The following is a 24,795-nucleotide window of genomic DNA, read 5'->3' on the forward strand; positions in this document are numbered from 1 at the left end:
GAAAAATAATTATGGTTTTTCATGAAAATTCAACCAGGATTAAAGTAGAATTTTCGACAGAATTTCTCCATTTGAAAAATGCTTTTCTTTAGTGGAAAATTCAAGAAACCTGGATTAAAGCAGAATTTTAAACAATTTCTGTATTTGAAAAATATTTTGAAAGTTATGATATTTTAGAGAGAAAAAAATCAAGATTAAAGAAAAATTTTGGATAGAATTTCTGGATTTGAAAATTTTTGGTGGGATTATGATTTTTAAGTGAAAATAAAAGTCATGATTAAAGCAGAATTTCAACCCAAAAAAATATATTTAAAAATGGGGTTTTGTTGAATAAGTTTTTAGTTTTCAGCAAGTGGAAAAAATAGGATGCTAGGTGTGTATGGGGGGTTTTTGCATGTAAATGTCAGGTGTACAATAATAGAAGCTAAGTCGTGAACCCTTTTTGTGCTTTGACGAAATGAAAGATTAAAGATAGAGTAGAGCAAAAAAAATCAAACATAGTGCAGAAAGCAGAGAACAGAAAGAAAATGAAATAAATGAGAAAAAGATTTGTGGAAAGAGATGAGTTTTCATGTATTGAAGAGAACGGATTCCAATAATGGAATTGATGCTCTGAGAAAAAAATGATATCAATGGTAAAATTATGGTTAAATAATTAAACTCTTTGTTTTCTAACTACTTAAACTTTTGAAATAATCGGTAATTTATTATGATATCAAAGAATAAGATGATGCCAAAAAGTTTGAACTCTGATACCATATCAAAAAATTGTTTAAGCCTCTATTCAATTTTGGGATGTTCTAAAATAAATAAAATCTTCTTTAAAAATTCAATAAATAGATTTCCTAACATATTCTCTCTTTTATTAAAGTTTAAATTAATGAGGGAAATTTGGGAAACTTGTACATTTTTAGGTAAAAAATGATATTCCCTTCAAATTTTGAATTTCTAAATAAGCCTAACAAAGTCAGGATGAGGGAGTAAATAAACCTTTTTATGTGTAAAACATGATATTCTCTTTTTGATACAATTGATATGTGTAAATTACAACACTAAGTGTACATTTGGATTCAGCTGAAAGCGTCTGCATCTGCGTCTGGCATTTTTCTTTTTCTTTTTTTTTTTCACGCGTTTAAGGGACAAATTTTACTGTTACAGTTACTGTTCATGCACTGTTCATGAACAGTAGCCATAATATTTGACTTGTCAAACAATTTTCAACCACATCAGTGGATCCCGTGCACTGTTCACAGGACCCACAAACCTCACTTTTCAACAACTTTTTATTAAAAATGGGTCCTACGATACTATTCACACATTTAAAAATTATTTTGTTACAGTGTTTTTCAGTTTCAGTTTTCAGTTTTCAGCTGTATCCAAACGGACCCTAAGCACTCTTGTAATTTCTAAATAGAAGGGTAACAACCTGGAAACTATCACAAATAAACTAACTAATTTTAATTAATTACAATATCACAGGCGAAAATTAGGGAAAATGTGTACAAATGCTAATCTAAAATACAATATATACACACTGCAAGTTTAACTGAAGCTTCTTCTCTAGCTGAACGGACCAATATGCTCCATAATATCTACCCAAAAAAAAAAGAAATCAATTTAATATAAAATTCTCATCAGGCACCTTCACGATAAGTTCTGAGACTTAGGAGAGGGATCTTTTAGGATTTTTATAGAACTTAGACTTCTTGCGCTTGTAATAATCTTGAACCACTGGCCCTCTGGGCTACAAATTCTACTATTGCTTAAGCAATTGCATGTATTTGTCACGACTGTATGGCTGGAATCTACGTCAAGGCAAAGGGTAGTAGCATTGCCAATTGTTGACGAGAGATGCAACTTAGAATCAGATATGGTTTCCCAATGTGAAGCAGAGTCACTGCAAACCAAGTTTCGCTGACTTCCCCAATCCATCTACTTTTAAGCATAAATTTGTTTCTTTCAATGATAAAGTTTTCTGAGGTGTGTAGCTCCAGGCTTCAGCGACATTGCAGGACCCCAGACTCAACTGTTCAAGTGATGATTTTCTTTGGACACAAAGACCCGTTTATGGGTGGAAAATTACTTGGTGCGGATTAGCTTCTCATAGACCCGGCCCTGTAAGTCACATGTATTCAATCATGTGATGTTTAATGTTCCAGTGCATTGAATGTAACATAACACATGATCAATTTTGAATAGGTGTCTCATTTGTTGCACTAGGCACAATCCTCTAAATATTAAAATAAGGGGTTCAAAGGAACCATTGAAAGTATAGCCATGAGGTCTTACCTTGAAAGGGAGACTGGATAGCTGAGAGCCTCTCCAGGAAGCTTGAATTTCTAGGCTCACTTGTGTTCCAATGAAGTAGACCATAGGTCTCTTCGAATTCAGTAACTCCTTGTTTAATATAATAACTCCCACCAAGTGTCCATTTGTTCCAATCAAAGTCAAGTTCAGCTGCCAATGCAAAGAAGCAATTCATGTACCGATTGAGTTGTTCATTGGTACCTCTTAGGTCCATCCCAAACTCACTGAAGAACAATGGCCACCCTTGCCCCAACAAAAATCCTGCAGATCTCATGAATATATCTACCACGTTTGCACAGGCTTGGTTCGCGTTGCTATATTCCCATATCTTGGCATCTGTGAATCCATACCTGTGAACCTCATATACTAGTTTTCTAGTGAATGTGAGGTTCACTGAATGGTTTCGGAGGAATGACAAGTCTGTGTCATAACTCAATCCTGAGAGAATAACAAGAACGTTTGGATTTGCTATGTGCACTGCTTCTGCTCCTTTCGGCATGTATCTTCTCATTTCATTTTCAAAAATGAAATTAGCCTCTTGAGTCTTTAGTTTATGTCACCAAAAAAGGAATATAATTACGAAGGAAAAAAATACAAAAAGAAGATCATATATTTACCTGTACTAAGCAGGCAAATTCTGTCTTTGGCCTCGAAGCTCATTCCAACCACATTGGGAACACCTTTAAACAAGGTAGCCATCTGAGTTAGTCCCTTTATCCAAAGGTCTGGGTTGAAATAAATGTCACCGAAGAAACCATTGCCATCATATGCGCTACAACACCAACCGGGTTGGCTTATGTGATTGTCTAGTATTACCATCACATTGTTGGCCCCAAGGTTGGATACCACACTCTAAAAATGTAAAAGTTCCTTATAATATACAAACTGCTACGTTATTTAAAATTTTAAATGATGTGACATTAAATATATTTTTATATTTGTAATATTTAATATGAATTATAAAATAGATCCATTTCAAATGAAAGAAAGTATAGTTAGTTTACCTAGAAAGCCTTTATAATGGAAACATCAATGATGGAGGGGTTTTTAGCTTGGATACCGGAAATGTATTGAGATAGACCTAGTTTCTGAAAAGACTCTCTTACAGTAAGAGAACCCAATAAGTTATTTGTCACCATAAACAATGGCCATGTGAGCCTAACGCAATTAAATCCCATATACACCATCTTCTTGGAGATTGCATCCAAGGGTTGATTGTTGAGGCCCTCAGCCACCATGGTATCCAAATGTGACACCCAATTTACACATGCAAGCTTCACCCGTTGCCCAGCTTCGTTGACAATCCATCGGGAATTGGTTTGTAGTGTTAGAGCCGTTACAGGCTTGCTTTGGGAAATGACACTAGAAAAGATTAGGAAAATAGCTACCAGAGGGAGAAAAGAGAAGTGTTCCGCCACGTTTTGGTTTTGAGTAGAGGCTTGGGCATGAAGAGAAAGTCTGAAAGTGTTACTTTATATAGGAAGTGAGTTTTCCCTGAATTGTATAATTAGTTTTAATTCCTTTTTTTATTGTAAATGAAGATCCATTAATAAACGTAGGGAAAGTATTTTTTTTCCACTCAATTACGTCCATTATTTTACACCAATATCCATAATTGATTCGTTGATGTACATTTTTTAAAAAGTAAATTTGTTTTTAAATAACATATATAAAAGCCCATACGTATATATACTATTTTTTTTTTGGATAATATTAGTGAATACTAATTATAATAACAAGATTTCTATGTGGTTTTAACATGTTGCTTATGTTGGTGTGTGTTCCTAACGCTTGGTATTTACTATCCAAAATTTATGTATATCCATATTTAAAACATAAAAGTTGATGCAAGAAAATAAAAGCTCCTACACATATATACTAATTTGATTTGGATAATATTAGTGAATACTAATTATAAAGAAATTTAATTTATGCATGGTTCTAATATGTTGATCATGCTAGTGTGTGTTCCTAACCCTTGGTATTATTTTTAGTGAATCCCATGTATAAATTAAATTATAAATAAATAAAATGTGGTAGGTAATTCCAATGGCTCTCAGCCTTCAAGTGGCTTATTCTAGGCGTGACAAATGGCTTGATCCTAGCATGCCACCTCATTGAGCTAGGTGGGGCTCCTGGCCCACACGTGGCCAATTGGCCACTTTCCTAACCATCCTTTTGTTAGAGTTAGGTAAGATCAATGGTCAAGATGCAATCAAGTTGTGCAATCTCATTTGTCGGAATTCCATACAAACCACCCAAAACCCCTATAACTACGACCTCATCATTTGTGAAATTTGCATTGAAGAGAACAACGAAGAGCGAAAAGAAGGGGGAAAGGAAAAATAGAAGAGTGAGAAAAGAGAAAAGCTTTATTATAAAGTTGTTCTTAATCCTTTGTGTGTGAAAGTGTGTCCAACACAAAGGTAGCCACTATGACTAATATTCTTAAGGGGTTGTTTGGCCAAAAAACCACTTCGCACCAAATTTTTATCCGAGTGGCACAAATTAACATTTAAACACAATGCATACACATAATTCTATAACTTTATGAGATTGTTCTTGATATCATTTTTAGTTTTTTGTTATTATATTGATTATTCGGAATAGACTTATTGTATGTTGGTAAAAATAAGAATTTACGTGTTCTCCAAAATTATTTTTCAAATAGCATGTCGATGTACCAAAAATAATTTACAGTCAAATTAATTACAACTAGTTTTATACTAGTGTAGGGATGACCCTCCTAGTCTCCTCTCAATGTTTCTTTTGGTGTATAAAGATGGATTAAGATCCTTTAAAGTTCTTAGTATAACTCTAATGATAGTTTATATTTGATTAAATATTGGTAATGTGGTAAAATTAATCCAATCAATTCAAAATTGATGGAGAAGATTTTAGAAACTCCAAGAATTGCCCTAAAAACTCTATCTAGATTCTAGACCATCAGTAAACCGTATATTGATGGAGTACTGGAGTAGATTTTCTTTTTCCTCTCTACTTAAGCCTCTCTATCTTTATTTTGGTGTATAAAGATTGAGTAATTTTCTTTTCCTAGAGAGATAAACTAGTTAAGAGACAACGGAAGAAGAAGGAAAGAAGCTATAGTAATCAAATTCAGTGTCATGATTCATAATCTTGTGGGCATACACTACATTATCAAAATCTATTATTGAATATTTTCTTATTTGAGTCAGTAACTTATTTCAAGATAAATCGTAATTCTGTTATTTCACTTTGAATCAGTTTATTATTATCATGGAATAATGCAATAATTCGTACTTCTGTGGGCATGCATGAGCATGACACAAGATTTTACACAACAATTGTCATTTTGCTAATAAACTCGTGGTTCCACAATCAATATCCTTCTTTTTTTTTCAAATATATTTCTCGATATTGTATTTGATATAATTGTTTGTGTGGGGGCCAATTATCTAGAAGGTACTATTAAAACTGTATGAATTGGGCCAATGGCCCAATCCAAGGATGGTCAAATAAGGTTATAATGGGAATGGTATAAGAAGAAGAAATAAAGATTGTATGTGATAGTTCAACATACGTCCGAGAAGAAAAGTCATCTCAGAAACGGAGATCTGAGGTCAGTAAGAATGTCTTATCATCCTGGACATTCTTCAAGGTTGCATCACAACTAAGAGTCGGGCATTGGATACGGGATGAGCAAAGGGAGGCAACAAATATCTTCAAAAGCTGCTACCTCTACATTAAATGCCTCTCAACTAACTCTTTGGCCGCATTAATGTGGAGGTGATACCTAAACAGTGGTTAAGCAGCCCTACAGCTACTAGTTAATGGTTCTAGGAGGTGTTGGATAGGACAAGAAGGAGTTCCTAGAATCTAAGCCTACATGTGTATGGTAGAGATGATACCAAGATTATAGTATATAGCATGGGAAGGTAGCCTAAAGAAAAGGGATCAGAAAAACTAAGAAATCCTTGTAATGATACTTTGAACTCTTGTAACTTTGTTCATCAACAAGACATTATAACATAGCTCCTCAGGCCGTTCCGAGGACAGATTTTCTTATCTTATTTGTGTTTAATGCTCTTAAATCAGCAACTATTATTGTCTTTCTTCTGGAATAAAACTAGTTCTTTCACCCACGCTCTACAAATTCATTTTTTGGGCTTATTGGACTAAAACTCAATCCTATACTGGGTCCAATCCAAATTTGGTCCTTACAATTGATGCCGTCTGTAGGGAAGACTTGATCTATACTAAAAGAGATTCGGGTACAACATTTAAGATGGAAGAAGCAAGTCCACACGAGGCAGCGATAGGACCACACCAAGTGGATGCTAATCTACACCAAGTAGAGTCAAGGGGGTCTCAACATAGCAATCCACGTAGGAGCCTCGAATGGAGAGGAGATCATAAGGGAAGTGTGCACACAGCTCATACTAGTAAAAGCCAGTCTCGAAGGAAGAGCCATGTTTCTCATTCAAAGAATGATAGAGACATGCAACGTGAAATTGATGAATTGAAGAGGGAATTGCGCCACGCACGGCGAAGACATTCATCGCCCAACTTCGAGCTGTCCTCTGAGGAGATAGATGGTGCTAGTTATAGACAAAGATCCAAAACTCCGTCCAGCAAGACTTTCTCCTACGACGAGGAGTATCACCATAGACGTAGATATAAGAGCCCGCCTCGTAAAGGCTTAGGGAACGATGCCATGAACAAGGCGTTGAGTCAAGTTTCTAAGTCACCATTCACGCGAAACATAGAAGGTGCGAGTCTTCTTCGACAATTCCATCAGCCCACATTCACCATTTATAATGGTCGAACAGATCCAATAGAACATGTCAGTCATTTCAATCAAAGGATGGCCATTCATTCTAAAGATGAGGCTTTGATGTGTAAGGTTTTTCCATCTAGCTTGGGCCCAGTGGCGATGAGGTGGTTCAATGGTTTAAGGGCGAATTCTATTGACTCCTTTAAGAAACTCACCCCGGCCTTTGGTGCTCGCTTTATCACTTGTAGCAGGGTTCCTTGGCCTTTGGGATCCTTGTTATCTATGTCCATGCGGGAGGGGGAAACTCTGAAGGCCTACTCAAATAAATACTGGGAGATGTTTAACGAAATAGACGGCGATTATAACGATGTGGCCATCAATACTTTCAAGGCTGGCCTCCCAACCGAGCATGACCTGAGGAAATCTCTGACTGGTAAGCCTGTTACCAATGTGCGCCAACTTATGGATCAGATTAACAAGTATAGAAGGATAGAGGAAGACCAAATACAGGGGAAACGAAAGGCTAAGGTGATCCCTCAAGAGATGAGGGATTTCAGGTCGAACCGGTACAATAATAACTGATCTCGGAAAGATTTTGTTGGGAAGCCAAGATCTACCAACACCCAGGTGATTAATGCTGTATTCCAAGAACCAATACAACAGGTTCTAGAGAAGATTAAAAACGAACCATTTTTTAAATGGCCAAACAAGATGGTAGAAGATCCTATGAGGCACAATCAAAACCTTTACTGCCAATATCATCAGGATCATAGGCACACTACTGAGGATTGCAAAAACTTGTGGGACCAACTAGTCCGGGAAGGGAAGTTAAAGCAACTCTTACATCATTCCAATGGTCGGGGAAGCCAAACGGGTTCGGAACTTCGGGGAGATGCTTCTTCAAGACTCCCTCTTGGCACAATAAATTTTTGTTGCCCCAGGGAGGACTGGATCTTGTCCTTCCAGAGTAATGTCAGTATCTCGTTACCCAACTGAGGAATCCAGCTCAATGCCTAAAAGAGTCAAGATGGGCATCCCACTGGTGTTAGGTTTTTCAGATGAGGACAAACTTGGAACCATACAGCCCCATGATGATGCTTTAGTGGTTACACTTACAATTGGTGGGTACGATGTGAAAAGGGTGATGATTAACCAAGGCAGCGGAGCTGAGATAATGTATCCTGACCTATATAAAGGGGCTAAATTTGAAACCTGAAAACTTAATAGCCTACAGTTCTCCTCTGGTAGGTTTTGAAGGTAAAATGGTCGTTCCGAAAAGTCAGATCAAATTACCTGTGTAGACCGGCCCAGATGTGGTGGAGGTGGACTTCATTGTTGTAGATGCTTTCTCTCCATACACGGCTATTATGGGCAGACCCTAGCTTCATATCCTGGGGGTCGTCTCCTCTACTATTCACCAGAAAATGAAGTACCCATCTAGAGGCCAAGTCTTAGAGATATTAGGAAATTAGTCTATAGCCAGACAATGCCTAGTAGCGGCCATCCAATATCGGCCTGAAGTTGAAATCTCGGCCACCGCTGATAATGGCTTATAGCAATCAGAAACTCCGGCGTTGCCCTTCAATGAACCAACCGACGAAGCGAAATGTGAAGATCTAGAGAGGGTAATTGTTGGCGATGATCCGGAGAAGTTCTTTCAAGTTGGAGCTCAACTGCCTCTGCAGGAGAGGGAACAATTGGTTGAGTTCCTTAGAAAAAATGTTGATGTGTTCACATGGAGCGCGTATGAAACCCCGGATGTAGACCCAAGTTTCATTTGTCATCATTTGAATGTTGACCCTTCCATCATTCCGAAGAGACAGTCACCTCAACATCCATCAAAAGAGCATACCAAGGCTGTCAGAAATGAAGTAACAAAGCTCAAACAAGCAGGGGCTATCAAGAAAGTTTTCTATCCTCAGTGGTTAGCTAACACGGTGGTGGTGAAAAAGAAAACTGGGAAATGTCATGTGTGTGGACTTCACGGACCTCAATAAGGCTTGTCCCAAAGATCATTTCCCTATGCCTCGGATAGATCAGTTGGTGAATCTGACAGTAGGCCATCCTCGAATGAGGTTTTTGGATGCCTTTCAAGGATATCACCAAATACCATTAGCGCTGGACGATCAAGAAAAGACAGCTTTTGTCACTTCCACTGGAAACTATCACTACAGAGTGATGCCCTTTGGTTTGAAAAATGCAGGGTCTACTTATCAACGAATGATGACTAAAATGTTCAAACCACAGTTGGGCAAGAGCATTGAAGTCTATATTGATGATATGGTTGTAAAGAGCAAGGTGGTGTCTGAGCATGTGGGAGACCTTACTAACATTTTGGAATTCTGAGAAAATACAAGTTACGCCTAAATACTTCTAAGTGTTCGTTTAGTGTAGGCTCGGGAAAGTTTTTGGGCTACATGGTCACTCACAAGGGAATTGAGGTGAACCCTGATTAGATTAAGACCATTAATAGCTTGCAACCACCTCGGAACCCCAAGGAGGTCCAGAAATTGACCGGGATGACTGCTGCATAAATGGAAGGGATTTGAATGGACCGATTTATTTCTAGATTAGCAGATAGGTGCAGACCTTTCTTCCTTCTGCTGCATAAATGGAATGGATTTGAATGGATAGAGAAGTGTGTTGTAGCATTTCAATAGCTCAAAGAGTACCTTTCTCGGCCGCCCATCATGTCCAGTCCTGAAGTGGATGAGGTCCTATTTACCTACTTGGCGGTAGCCTCCCATGTGGTGAGTTTTGTTTTGATACGAGTAGATAGTGGCATCCAACGACCGGTCTATTACATAAGTAAGTCACTTCATGAAGCCGAGGTGCGGTATTTACCACTAGAGAAGGCCATCTTGGTAGTAGTGCATGCTACACGAAAACTCCCCCACTATTTCCAGGCGCACACCATGGTTGTTCTAACTCAATTACCACTCAAGTCAATACTTCGGAGCGCGGATTATACCGGGAGGATTGCTAAATGGGATACGATTCTAGGGGCTTTTAATATCAAGTATATGCCTCGTACCTCTGTAAAAGGCTAGGTCCTCGCCAATCTAGTAGCCGAGTTTGCTGAATTTCCTGAAGAAATAGATGTGAAGCAGCATGGCATGGATGAAAAATCAGTTAGCCTAATCTCCACACAATATCCCTCACCCTAGAAAGTATATGTGAATAGAGCAGTAAACCAGCGGGGATCAGGAGTGGGGCTAGTTCTGGTATCTCCTGAGAAGATCACCATTGAAAAATCTTTAAGGTTGGGGTTCTCAGCTACAAACAACGAAGCAGAATATGAAGCTTTGTTGATGGGAATGGCGATGGTTCAGAAAATGGGTGGAAAGACAGTGAAAGTGTTCTCAGATTCAAGACTAGTCGTAGGCCAGGTAAAAGGGGAATTGGAAGCTCAAGATACAAGAATGCAAGAATATTTGGGCCAAGTTAGGCGTATACAAACAAAGTTTGAATTCTTCGACTTATTGCATATCCCCAAAAGTGGAAATACCCATGCAGACTCCTTGGCTACCCTTGCCACTTCCTCGGCACAGGATTTGCCCCGAGTGAGACTTGTCGAAGACTTATGCACCCCTATCCCAATAAAGAGAGACTTGCTCCAGGTCCATCAAATCAAGTTGGGGCTAAGTTGGATGGATCCTATACTACAATTCCTTGAAAGGGATATATTGCTTGAGGAGAAGTCAGAAACTGAGAAAGTACGAAGGAAAGCTCCTCGGTTTTGGATATCCAAGGACAAAAAGTTGTACAAACATTCTTTTTCTGGACCATGTCTGCTTTGTGTACATCCCAATGCATCAGAATCACTCCTAGAAGAACTACATGAATGAATTTGCGGAAGTCACATAGGAGGAAGATCTTTATCTCATCAGGCCATTACTCAAGGATACTAGTGGCCGAGCATGCAAAAGGAAGCACAAGAATATGTTAGAAAATGTGATCAGTGTCAGAGATTCGCGCCAAACATTCACCAACCTGGAGGAGTTCTTAATCCTCTTTCCAGCCCTTCGCCTTTTGCTCAATGTGGTTTAGATATTGTAGGTCCTTTCCCTAAAGCACTAGAAAATAAAAAGTATCTGCTGGTCGGCACAGATTATTTCACCAAATGGGTCGAAGCTGAACCTTTGGCTAATATCAAAGATATGGATGTCAAAAGGTTTATCTGGAAGAATATCGTTACTCGATTCGGGGTCCCCCATACCCTCATCTCGGATAATGGCCTTCAATTTGATAGTAAAGCCTTCAGGCAGTACTGTTCTAATCTGGGGATAAAGAATAGATATTCCACTCTAGCCTATCCACAAGGAAATGGGCAAGCTGAAGCTGTCAACAAGCTTATTGTGAATGGACTTAAAAAGAGGTTGGATGATGCAAAGGGAAAATGGGTGGAGGAATTACCACATGTCCTTTGAATGTATTGAACAACGCCTCGACGGTCAACAAGAGAAACCACTTTCTCAATGACATATGGGGCCGAGGTTGTCATCCCTCTAGAAACAGGTTTCTCGACATTGAGAACAAATGCATTTACCTCGGATGGCAATGATGGGTTGCTGGAAAAAAGTCTAGACTTGATCGAAGAGCGAAGAGAGAATGCAATGGTCCAACTGGCCTACTACCAGCACAAGCTCAAGCAAGGTTATGATACCAATGTAAAGCTAAGAACGTTGGCCCTAGGAGATTTGGTGTTGAGAAAATTTTTGGGGACTACCAAGAATCCAGCCTGAGGAAAATTAGGGCCTAACTGGGAAGGGCCGTATTGAATCACTTCGATGGCAGGAATAGGTGCGTACTATTTGAAGGATCTAGACGAAAAAATTGTACTCCATCGTTGGAATGTAAACAACCTAAAGAGGTATTATTAATAATAAAAATAGCCCTATTTAATTCTTCTTTAATTTGTCTCAATCATGTATCATGTGTTCCCCTATCTATGGAAGTATTAAACAGAAATTAAGTCATGTCAGGTTCCTCGGACCACAGACTTGGTGGAAATTAATACCCTTTGACATCTATTGAAGTTTTAAACAAAAATTAAGTCATGTCAGGTTCCTCAGACCACAGACTTTGTGGAAATTAATACCCTTTGACATCTATTGAAGTATTAAACAGAAACTAAGTTATGTCAGGTTTCTCGGACCACAGACTTGGTGGAAATTAATACCCTTTGACATCTATTGAAGCTTTAAACAAAAACTAAGTCATGTCAGGTTCCTCGGACCATAGACTTGGTGGAAATTAATACCCTTTGACATCTGTTAAAATATTAAACAGAAACTAAGTCATGTCAGGTTCCTCGGACCACTGACTTGGTGGAAATTCATACCCTTTGACATGTTTAAAAACTAAGTCATGTCAGGTTCCTCGGACCACAAACTTGGTGGAAATTCATACCCTTTGACATCTGTTGAAATATTAAACAGAAATTAAGTCATGTCAGGTTCCTTGGGCCACATACTTGGTGAAAATTAATATCCTTTGACATCTATTGAGATATTAAACAGAAATTAAGTCATGTTAGGATCCTCGGACCACAGACTTAATGGAAATTAATGCACTATGGTACCTATTAAAATGCTAGTCCAACATGAACTTAAACATTTAAAGGAAATGAACCCCTAATTCTCGGATCACAAGATTTGTTATCACCTAATAAAGATATAGACCGCAATAAGCCCATGAGCATCGCTTAAAGTATTCTGGGGTGCCCTGGACTTAACTTTATTTGATCAAACATTAGAACATTTTCTTGAAGTTAAACTTGTTAGAATTGATAGATTCAAAATATGTCTTAATAGTACTACAGATTCAATGGTTACAATCCACTTTGATTACTGATTAAAAATATGTCTAAACTTTGTTTTTCTCTTGTGTAAGCAACTTTGTACTTTCCTGGCATATGATTATGTTCAAACAAAGGACAATCAAAATGAAAATTACTTAAAATATATATATATATATATATAAATAATAAAACAAATAAAATAAAATAAAATAAATAACAACTCATACAAATTTGAGAAAGTAAAAATGCATATTTCATTAAAACATGTCTTGGAAAAAACAAATTCCATTACAGAAATCATAATTACATTACAAAATGAAGATTCAATGTTTCAATTTTATCTAAAGCTTGTCCTTGGAAGTCTTGTCAGCTGGTTTATCCGCTTCAATAGGAATCGTTTTCTCCTTCTCTTTGGGGGCTCCCTCAGCAGGCATAGTAATTGAAGCTAAGGCCTGTTCAAAACCTTGGGAAGCTGCCCCATCTTGTGGAACCTCTACGGCCTTGTCCGAGGATGTTTCCTTTGAAACTTCAGGTTCCTTTAACTGCTCCTACTGATTGGGAGGAAGAGGGTCCTGAGGCTGTGCTTCCTCAACCGAGTCAGGAACTGTAGAGGCCACCTCACCTTGAGTGAAAGGAAGGTCTAAGGCTCATTGGTGGGAAGTAGATGTTTTCTGGCCTTCTCAGCTCAGAAGAAGCCTCAACCCCAACTAGGTTGAGAGCTTCCTCTCAAGTCTGAGCATAGTAGATTCGACATACGGCTAGGACCTCTGCCCGGAGGGTATCCTCGGTCTCGGCTACGCCAACGTCGTAACCATGTTGTACAGCCTCGTCCCTAGCCCTCTCGGCCTCTACTTTTGCCTTCTCGACCTCAGCTTTCAACTTCTTATCCTGATCTTTGAGCTTCTGGGTTTCTTCCAATTTCTTCCTAAGGGCTGCTATTTGCTCCTTGGAAGAAGCCAGCTGATCATTGGCCTCACGTAGGCACTGCCTCTGATCCTCGGCCTGTCTCTGAACGCTCTCCAAAGCCGAGTCAGCACTCTTCCTGGCCCTTTCCTCCTCAGTCAGCTTTTTTCATAAATTTTTATTGCTTTGATCAGCAATGTTGAACGACTGCACAGCTGCTACACGCCTTTTCCTCTCATCGTCCAACTGCTGATAGCAAGAGTTGGTTATCTCTTTAACCCTAAAAGTGGCTTGGACAACCTAAAAGAAAAGGGTTAGTAACATAACAAATAATAAAAAATAAAAAAAAAGGAGGATAGCATCATACCATGCCCAAATATCTTTTGAGGTTGAGGAAAACCTCATTCTTCTTGATATTCCGCAGCTCGACCATATCATTCGGGAGTAATAGAGCCCCCTCTAAAGCTGAGGCAACGTGACATCCAATACCCCCATTGAAATCCCTGAGTGATGCATCATCCCTCAAGGGTTCACCATTGAGCATGGGTGTTGGAGGCCAAGCCTGAGGCTCTCAAGGCTGATTATCTTCCCTCTCCACACTTCTCTGCGATGTCTGGCTAGTCTTTTGCTGCTTTGCAACTCTCTAGGTCTCGTCGTCATGAGTGGGACGAGACCTCCCAGAATCCACCACATATTTTCCCTTCTGCTCTCACTTCCTTTTCGGATCAGCGGGATCAGGTCTAGATGGCAGAGACGGCTGAGAAGGAGGAAAAGGAGATTTAGGAGGAGGAGGAGGAGAAAGTTTTGGTTGTATGGATTTCCCTGGTGCATCTTTTCCAAGCTGAGATTCTATTAAGTCCCTCAAACTCCTTTGGGATTTCCTCTAGATACCCATTTCATCTGAAGTGATGACTTCTGCTTGATGCTGGAAGTCAACGTCAGCCAATATACCCTTGGGAGATGGAGTTTAGTTGAACACTTCAAATTCCTCAGAGGAGTCTGACAAATCTACGATCCCCTCTGGACTTTTTTCTTTTTCTTCTTTTTCTTTTTCTTCTTCTTCCTCTTCTTCAAGAATGAGATGGGATAAGGATGCTCCTACTGAAAGGGTGGCTACGAAGAGTGGTCGAGTGAGAGGTGTACCTTCAGGAATTTGAATACCCTCTAGAACGACGAATCCTTCATAGGCAACACTAATATGGTGAAGCCAAGGATTGTTGGCTTTTATCACGCACTTGGGGGCTTGAAATGCGAGAGAAATGGGTGTGTACCCAAGAATTAGGTGCACCGCTCACAATTGACCATTGGCCTCGTTTACGTACACCTTAGATCTTAAAATTCTATCTAGGCTCTCTCTGTTGACTAAGCTGAGCTGGGGTTTGGTAGAACATTTATCTGCAAAATCATTAAAATGGAAGAAAAATTTTGTTAGAAGTAGAGATAGTGGGAAATAAAAGAGAAACACAAGCCAAGACACATAAATTTACGGCTATACCCCCACCTGGTTTCCCCTCCTTAGTCGGACAGGGTAGGTCATCATGCTATTCTCCAGAAAAGATTAAAAAGTCTTCCTTTAAGCCTTTGTTTGATGTAAGGAGGCACTGGATTAACCTTACTTCGGGATACCTTGACTTAAGATAATATCCCTGTCCCGTCAAATGATGTAGGTTGTATACCCAGTTCACATCATAATGAGTCAAATTTAAGTTCATTCTCTCATTTAGAACTTCTATACTCTTCAATACCATAAACATATTTGGGGCGCACTGTGTGAGAGATAGCCTAAAGAACCTAAGGTAGTTCCTAGTGATGGTACCCACGGGAATGGTCATCCCTCCCTCTATGAAGGCGATCATGGGGATGACCACCTCTCCAGTTTTCCTAGCATCTACCCATTCTCCCTAGGTAGGGTATCTCATGCCCACTGTTGGTGGGATCCTGTACTTAACCCTAAACCTTTCCATACCCTCCTCGGACTCAACTAAACGCTTGAACTTACCCATTTTCTAAGAAGTTTTGAAGAAAAATTAACAAGTTCGAAACGAAAACTAAGAGGGTTCAAGGAAACTTACAGGTTTGAAAAGAAGGTCCTTGGAAAAATTTTTAGTATTTGTAGACACACAAGGAGGTGAGAGAGAGTGACAGGTTCAGTGTATGAGCTCTAGGACTGTGTGATTGTTGAAAGTAGAAAAAGGAATTGATTTGAAAAGCTATTTATAGTGGCACAGAAATTACAAGCGGGAAAATTCCCGCTTGTGAACCTAGGAAAATCCTCCACTGTTGGATTTACATCCTGCCGATGAACGTGGGGGACAAGAGAGCCACCAAAATTTAATGATGGCACGCTCTGGACGCCGAAGCGTCAGGAGTGTGCCTTGAGCAGGTAGAAAGGCATTTGGGAATTCGGGTAAACAGGGTATAACCATAAATGCAATGGGTTGAGGATATCAAAATCCTCCTTTCCTTCCAAGGAGTCAAAAAGCAAGATTTTGAGGGGCTATTGTGGGGGCCAATTATCTAGAATGTACTATTAAAACCGAATGAATTGGGCCTATGGCCCAATGGCCCTATCCGAGAATAGTCAAATAAGGTTATAATGGGAATGGTATAAGAAGAAGAAATAAAGATTGTATGTGATAGTCCAACATACGTCCGAGGAGAAAAGTCATCTCGGAAACGGAGATCTGAGGTTAGTAAGAATGTCTTATCATCTTGGGCATTCTTCAAGGTTGCATCACAATTAAGAGTCAGGCATTGGATAAGGGATGAGCAAAGGGAGGTTACAAATATCTTCAAAAGCTGCTACATCCACATTATATCCCTCCCAACTAACTCTTTGGCCGCATTAATGTGGAGGTGACACCTGAACAGTGGTCAAGCAGTCTTACAGCTACTAGTTGATGATTCTGAGAGATGTTGGATTGGACAAGAAGGAGTTCCTAGAATCTAACCCTACACGTGTATGGTAGAGATGATACCAAAATTATAGTATATAGCATGGGAAGGTGACCTAAAGAAAAGGGATCGGAAAAACCAAGAAATCCTTGTAATAATACTTTGAACTCTTGTAACTTTGTTCATCAACAAGACATTATAACATAGCTCCCCAGGCCGTGCCAAGGACAGATTTTTTTATCTTATTTGTGTTTAATGCTCTTAAATCAGCAACTATTATTGTCTTTCTTCTGGAATAGAACTGGTTCTTTCACCCACACTCTACAAATTTATTGTTTGGGCTTGTTGGACTAAAACCCAATCCTATACTGGGTCCAATCGAAATTCGGTCCTTACAGTTTGTGTAAGGACCGAGTTTAAATCCCAAACCCAAAGAATGAATAGGCTCGGGCCCAAAAGGCCCAAAAAAATAAATTTGTAGATAGTGGATTGGAAAACTGGGCTAGAATGAGTTGGATGGCAAACAAAATGGATTCAAATGACAAGAGCAGAAAGGTAGATGGATTTCAACTAAAGAAAGTCGTCCTCAGACAGATCCGAGGAGATTAGTTCTTGTATATTTATATTAAGTATGATTACAAGATTATTTCTTGACTGCTACAGTGTTTCTCTCTAGATTGCTCTCTCTCTTTTTCGAACCCTATTTGCCAGGGGTCCCATACATTATATATCTCCCTTCCAATGATCTTGGCCCTCCATTTGTTGATCATCCAGTCCACTACTTGAGTGTTTGTCGCATTGAACACCCTCTCTGCCCCTTTATGAGTTGGGATAGTCAATGCAGCACTATTCAGGAGTCTTCTCCATATAAATGCAGCCAGAAAGTTAGCTACAGAGCATTCAATGCAGTAGTAGCAGTTTTCTCTTAGATGTTTCCTGGTTCTCATTCTTCCAGTACGTTCGTAATGCACACCCCTATCAGTGGAGTTTCCTCGGAGGTCACTTCGAGTGATAGGATATGCATTTGATCTATGCTTCGTTTATCTAAGGAGACACTTCTCCTCAGACCATCTTTCCCAACCTTTCTGTTTGCATGTTATTTATGGGACTCTAAGCTTAACACCCTTACTACTGTTTATTCGTACTCGGACCAATCAACGTTCTCGACCAAAACCCAAGGCCCAATATATGATTTTGTGCCCTTATCCTTACCATTTGAATTCCTTTTGATTTTTACTTAAACAATAATTCTAATGGTAATTTGAGTCATTACCTTAGAGCATTCTCATCAGATGTTCTATAAACATGTCATTTTGACACATCAAAAAACCTACTTTATTATTTTAACACACCATTTTACAATTCACTGTTCATCATATCTTCTATTTTTCAATTCTATACATTAAAATAATATATAAAAATATTTTTTTTTTTTTTAAACTTCAATATAAAAAAATACAAAAAAAAAACCTACCACCATACACAAACACAAGCACAGAACTGTAACAAACCCACCACCACCGCCCACAAGTACAACCCGCCACCACCACCCAATACTACTTCAAAAAAAAAATCTCCAAAATCAACACAAAACTCTAAAAAAATAATAAAAATAAAGAGATGAATTAACTCCATTTATACAACCCAAATCACATGGAATCAACCCAACTCCACCACCACCCATAATCACACGGAATCCACAACCCAAAAAAAAAAAAAAAAAAAAAAAGCCCAAACCCACCACCATACACAAGCACAGCCCGCCACCACCACCCACAGCCACAGGTACAATCTGCCACCACCAACAACAATCCACCGGCCGCCACCACCACCCAATATTACTTAAAAAAATCCCCAAAATCAACACAAAACTCTCCCAAAAAAAATGAAGAAATAAACTCCACCACCACCCACAATCACATGGAATCCACAACCAAAAAAAATAAAAATAAAAATAAAAAAACGCACAAACTTACATGCGATCTCCACCAGTCGACCTCATCGATGAGGCCAAACTCCACAATGATGGTCGATCTCAATGGCAATGGTCTAGGCGGAGAAAAAAGAAGAGAGAGAGACAGAGACAGAGACAGAAAGGCGTAGAGAAAGTGACAAAAAAAAAAAGGAAAAAGGAAAAAAAGAAAAAAAAAAAAGGTGGGGAGGGGGGGGGAGATGAAGATTCGAGAGAAGAAAGAAGAAGAAAAAAGGAAGAGAGTGATAGAAGATGAAGGGAGAGGCGGAGAAAGAAAGAACAAAAAAGAAAGAGAGAAAAGAAAGAAAGTCATAAAGGAATAAAGGGAGAAAGAGAAAATGAATATATATATATATATATATTTTTTTTTTTTTTTTTTTGCATTTTCGTTTATGCCGTTCCAAAAATGGAGTAGTACTATTCATGTGTGCCAAATATTATAGCATTTAGAATATCTCATGGGAGGGTTTTTTTGCTGTTTGGTATATCAAATGCCAAATATTTAGTATTTGACACATCAGATGAGAATGCTCTTATACGAAGATCAACTAATGACTATCCTTGTCAGGGCCATTGGTCTTAATTTCTTAAAGTTAATGGTGGGGGCCATTGGTCTTAACATGGCTCAATCCTTGTGTTTTATACTTTTATTGTTTGAGTTAGCACTCATCAACTAATTTAAAAATGTTTTCTAAAAAAAAAATTAAAAACTTATTTTAAGATGAAATAATGACATTTATATTCAATCTCTGATTAACTTTATTATTATAACAGAATAAAATTAATTCACTAGCAAAAGTAAGTGGCTGGACCTGATTCATTAAAAAATAATAATAAATAAAATTAAGTGCATTGATTAGTTTACATAAATAGTACTACTATATAAAGTGTACATTATAGACAAAAATGTGGTTGATATTTACCACTTCGGGCAAAACTGTGCTATTCTTTTTACTACAATGTCCACTTTCCAGTTTTCATGAAATAGTGTAATGTAAAAATAGTTTTTTTTTCTTTAAATTAATTTGACAATATCTAAATCCTAATCTTACCAACATGTATTACCTTAATTATTAAAATTTATTAAAGGTTTGAGACATTAATTTTTTTTGAGGATGACATAAATTTTCCACCTCGGTTTTGAAACATATTTTTTATTAAAATAAATTCAATTGGACAATATAAAAACTGAGAGGAAATGCGGAATTTTCTTGTTCAAAATGTTCATGGCCAATTGGCCATATAAGGAGCTCTGTAATAGCTTTGTTGTACTGTTCAACGCTTTCCCTTGTTGTTGCTCCAGGCTGATGATGCAGAACGGAAAATAGAGATAAAAGAGGAACAAAAGAAACAACAGAACAAATTCTAAGCTTCACCACATAAAATCTACCAGCAAACCCTAGGCATCACCACCTAAGGGCATTTGGCATCACCACCAAACAAAAGGAAACAAAAAAGGAGACATATCCCAACTCATAATAATTAATCTTATTCAAATTTAACTATCTTTCAGCATTACACAAGTGCTAGTTAAATATTTTTAGGGATTATACTAATATCGAAAGCATCTAATCAAATCCCTAAAAACTATCTACATTAATCAAATTCAAAAACAAAATTAATTTCAAATTAAAACATAAGATCTTGGTTCCTTGCATCAGCTAAGCTCAAAACTTTCATATAATCCCCAGCAAGCATGTTCAAGAGAAGTTTTTTTCCTAAGAGTTTTTAGAACTTGGACTTCTTGAGCTTCTAATCAGCTTGAACCACTGGCTCTCTGGGTCACATGTTCTACCTATACTTACACAATGGCAAGTGTTTGTGATGACGGTGTGGCTAGAATCAACATCTAGGCAAAGGGTAGTGGCATTGCCAATTGTTGACGAGAGATGCAACTTAGAATCAGAGATGGTTTCCCATTGTGAACCAGAGTCGCTGCAAATGTTACCGAGTTTCGCTGGCTTCCCCAATCCATCTACTTGTAAGCACAAATTTTTTCCTTTCAAAGATAAAGTTTTTTGTGGGGTGTAGCTCCAGGCTTCAGAGTCTTTGCAAGGCCCCAGTCTCAATGGTTCAAGTGGTGATTTTCTTTGGACACAGAGACCTGTTGATGGGTGGAAAATTACTTGGTGTGGATTAGTTTCTGGTAGACCTGGCCCTGCAAGTTACATATGTTCAATCTTGTCATCTACTCTAATTAAGTAGAATCTTTAAATAGTGAAATATGGAGGAAAATGAACAAATAAGAGTTTGAAATGAAGAGAATTCACGGTAAAGATTTTATTTCCGGGATATAATAGTATACTATGTCATGTCATTTAAAACGTTAAATGATGTGTCGTTAAATACACTTTTTAATTTGTAATATTTAATATGTACCATGAAATTTATGTGTTAAAAAAAAAAAAGAAAAAAAAAAAGATCTTAATACCCCCAAATTACCATCCTAATTACCTTGAAATGGAGTCTGGATAGCTGAGAGTCTCTTAACAAAGCTTGAATTTCTGGGCTCATTCGAATTCCAAAGAAGCAGACCATAGTATTCTTCGAATTCAGTGATTCCTTGTTTAATATAGTAACTCCCACCCAGTGTCCATAGGTTCCAATCAAAGTCAAGATCAGCTGCCAATGCAAAGAAGCAATTCATGAACTGGTTGAGAAGTCCATCGTTACCTCTTAGGTCCATCCCAAACTCACTGAAAAACAATGGATACCCTTGCTCCAACAAAAATCCTGCCGATCTCATGATTATACCTACCACTACCGCACACGCTTGGTTTGGGTTGTAATATTTCCATATGTTGGCATCTGTAAATCCATACCTATGCACCTCAAATACTAGTTTTCTAGTGAATGTGAGTTTCACTGGTCGGTTTTGGAGGAATGACAAGTCTGTGTCGGAACTCATGCCTGAGAGAATAACAAGAACGTTTGGGTTTGCTAAGTGCACTGCTTCTGCTGCTTTTGGCATGTACCTTCACATTTTCATTTACAAAAGTGAGATTAGCCTCTCAGGATTTAGTTTGGGTCACCTAAAAAAAAGCATAACATACAAAAGTAAAATGGTATATATACCTGTACCAATCAGGGGCATTCTGTCTAGGGCCTCGAGGCTCATTCCTTAGACTCATTCCAACCACATTGGCTACACCTTTAAACATGGTGGCCATCATAGTTAGTCCTTTAATCCAGAGTTCTGGATTGAAATACTTGTCACCAAAGAAACCGTTGCCATCATTTTCACTACAACACCAACCGGGCTGGCTTACATGATTGTCCAATATTACCATTAAATTGTTGGCCCCAAGGTTGGATACCACTGCCTGAAAATGTTAAACTTCTTAGTTATAAACTAATAATTTATCAAAATTACTTAGACTTTACACAAAAAATTTAAATAAAAGTTCAGACAAAAGGAAAGTCCGGTTATCTTACCCGAAAAGCTCTTATAAGAGTAACATCAATGATAGAGGGGTTTTTGGCTTGGATACCAGCAATGCATTGAGATAGACCTAGTATCTGAAAGGACCGTCTTACAGTGAGTGAAGCCAATGAGTCATTAGTGACTAAATACAGTGGCCATGTGAACCTAACACAATTAAATCCCATGGATACAATCCTCTTGGAGATAGCATCCAAAGGCTGCTTGTTGAGGCCCTCAGCTACCATAGGGTCCATATGTGACACCCAATTCACACATGCTAGCTTCACTCGTTGCCCGGCTTCGTTAACAATCCACCGTGAATCGGTGTGTAGTGTTACAGCCATTACAGGCTTGCTTTGGGATATGACATTAGAGAAGATTGCTAGAAGAGATAGAAGAGGCAGCAAGGAGGAAAAAATGTAGTGTTGTGCCATGATAAATTTTGGGGTTTGAGTATAGAAGTTTATATGGGAAATGGGTTTGCCACAATTGCAAATAGAATGGTTAGTTTCATAGCTTTTGGGTTGTGAATTAGGACAGCAATGAATCAACTTGGTTTGTGTTTTACAGACATTAAATGTGCTAATTTTATCGGATGCCTCCAAAGGACATGTAATATTAGTGTGTACATAGTAAGCTATAACATGACTTTTTGTGGTTCGAACACTTATTTTATAAACCAAAAGTAGTTCATTTCTAAATGATTTTTATTTTAAAATTGATTCCAAAACATCCACTACTCTTCATCTACGACCTGTAGGAATCAAGGTTCTCAGATCCAGACCGGACCGTATGGTCCGATCCGATTAACCGTGAAACCCTCGTTATTTCGGTTCTTTTAGCTCTAATAATCTCTCTATGTGAAAAATGCATGAAACCACTCGAACCGCAGTCAAACCGTATGGTTCTGAGAACCATGGCCGGTTTTAGAGGTTCACATGATTCCATTTTTTTTACTATATTTGGCTGGAAAACAGATCTCAGTCCATAAAGAATTTGAATATAAAAAATAAAAAAACAAATTGCAAGAGAGAAAAAGAAAACAAAGAGCCAAGTTGGTGAGGTTGCTAACATCACTGTTAATTTTCTGGCAGGCAGCAGCTAGAAACTCATCTCCTCATATTGGCTCTTGTTTCTTGTTTTTGAGTAGTGCACTAATAACTTGTATAGCTGTATTCTTGTTGAGTATAGCTGTATTCTTGTTGAGTGTGCCCACTGTTTTGCCTGATAAAACCACTACCACATGACCTCGTGAAGCTCAATAGACTAATAGTGAGATTTGACCATTCAATTGTTTTTAACTTTTGTCATCCGCCAATATTGAGGTCCTTTTAAACAATAGGTGTCCCTTCTTTTTCTTTTTCTTTTTTCTTTTTTTAATGTCATTTAAGGTAAGCGTCATTCTAAAGTTATTATTATTGTTATTATTATTATTATCACAAGTTTAACTCATCAACATAAAAATAAGAAAATAAATATTATATATATGTTTGCTTAAGCTTTGATATTTTTTGTTTGCCTTGTCAAAATTATGATATGAAAAATATAAAGATACATCTTTTATCTAATTGGACTATTTTAGTTAATTTTTCTATTTGTACTAATTAAAAGTATTTATTTATATTTTAAATAATTAATTAATTAATTATGATGTCATCACGGTTCGATTTCGGTCCGACTTCAAAAACCTTGAACCTCTTCCATTTACGGTTCGAGTCTAAGAATCTTGGTAGGAATAGCTACTCTCCTCTACATCTTCTTTCCTGGAGTATATAAATAGAGTATTTAAGAGATAACTTATGGAGGACTGATGAAAAGCTGGATACTTATTAGTGAATTATCAATTTTTTTTCCCACTAAATTGAAATTTTTTATTTTAATTAGTTCATTTCAACAGAGCAGCCATTTATTAGTCGTTCCATCCATTATATTGTTGTTTGAAAAATGCAATTTATTCTTTTAAAATAACGTTATTTCACACTAAAAATAAAATAACATAAAAAGGAAATTAAAGGAAAAGAGTTTAATAATATTTTTCAAACAGCAATGGAAAGACTAATCTATTTTGAAACAACTTATTTAATTTTTTGTTGAAAATACTATAGATAAAAATTAAAAGTTGAATAAAAAAATTATTTGTTTTTTTACTAAAAACACTATAACAAAAAAATAAAATAAAATGGAACTCGCAGGCCACAATAATCAAAAGACCTAATATTTTTGCGCAAAAACTTTAGTATGGGACCCCAAAAGTTAACTTTACAATAATCCAAAGACCTAATATTTTTGCACAAAAACTTTAGTATGGGACCCACAAAAGTTAACTTTATGTCAGGTTGAGCAAATTAAGCTAACTTTTTTTTTGTTTTTTTTGAGCAAAAGCAAATTAAGTTAACTTAAGCCCAAAAAATGCTTCTTTGTGTGACCCACAAATAATAGCATAAATAATCAATAAGCTAGTTTTTAACTATATTCCAAATGGACACTTAAATCATATCATAATCAAATATAGATAACAAACTAAAATGATAATATTTAAATTTAGTAGACTAAAATGACAAGTCACCAAATATATTAAATAATTGATCTCTCATCATAATCACGGGAAGAAGAATAAGAAACGAAAAAACAAAACTAACCGTCAATCTTTTCATTCTTAGTCATGAGAAAATTCTAGACATATCTCTTTGCATTATGTATTGCATCTCTCCACCAATCTTCCGTACGTGTTACTC

At 37.6% G+C, this 24,795-nt stretch overlaps 1 protein-coding gene and 1 pseudogene across 1 annotated transcript; both read right to left on the reverse strand.

The window, feature by feature from the left end:
• Positions 1-1,644: 1,644 nt before the first annotated feature.
• LOC115981117 lies at positions 1,645-7,834 on the reverse strand (annotated as a pseudogene).
• A 12,320-nt stretch (positions 7,835-20,154) lies between these two features.
• Positions 20,155-22,591, reverse strand: LOC115979017 (glycosyl hydrolase 5 family protein-like). The gene is made up of 4 exons (XM_031100954.1): positions 22,072-22,591; positions 21,712-21,959; positions 21,091-21,611; positions 20,155-20,794 (listed from the first exon to the last, which is right to left on the reverse strand). Exons 1-4 carry the CDS (start codon positions 22,492-22,494, stop codon positions 20,355-20,357), a joined length of 1,632 nt encoding a protein of 543 aa, XP_030956814.1. The 5' UTR covers positions 22,495-22,591; the 3' UTR covers positions 20,155-20,354.
• Between the last annotated feature and the right edge of the window lie 2,204 nt (positions 22,592-24,795).

The sequence above is a fragment of the Quercus lobata genome, chromosome 3 (genome assembly GCF_001633185.2).
Source record: "Quercus lobata isolate SW786 chromosome 3, ValleyOak3.0 Primary Assembly, whole genome shotgun sequence".
In the NCBI taxonomy this organism is placed as follows: Eukaryota; Viridiplantae; Streptophyta; class Magnoliopsida; order Fagales; family Fagaceae; genus Quercus; species Quercus lobata.

Coding starts and splice junctions, on each gene's coding strand:
- LOC115979017 (XM_031100954.1), bottom strand. CDS start 22,494: ATGGCACAACACTACATTTTTTCCTCCTTGCTGCCTCTTCTATCTCTT. Junction 21,612..21,711: donor AATGCCCCTGATTGGTACAG/GTATATATACCA, acceptor GAAAATGTGAAG/GTACATGCCAAAAGCAGCAG. Junction 20,795..21,090: donor TATCCAGACTCCATTTCAAG/GTAATTAGGATG, acceptor TGTAACTTGCAG/GGCCAGGTCTACCAGAAACT.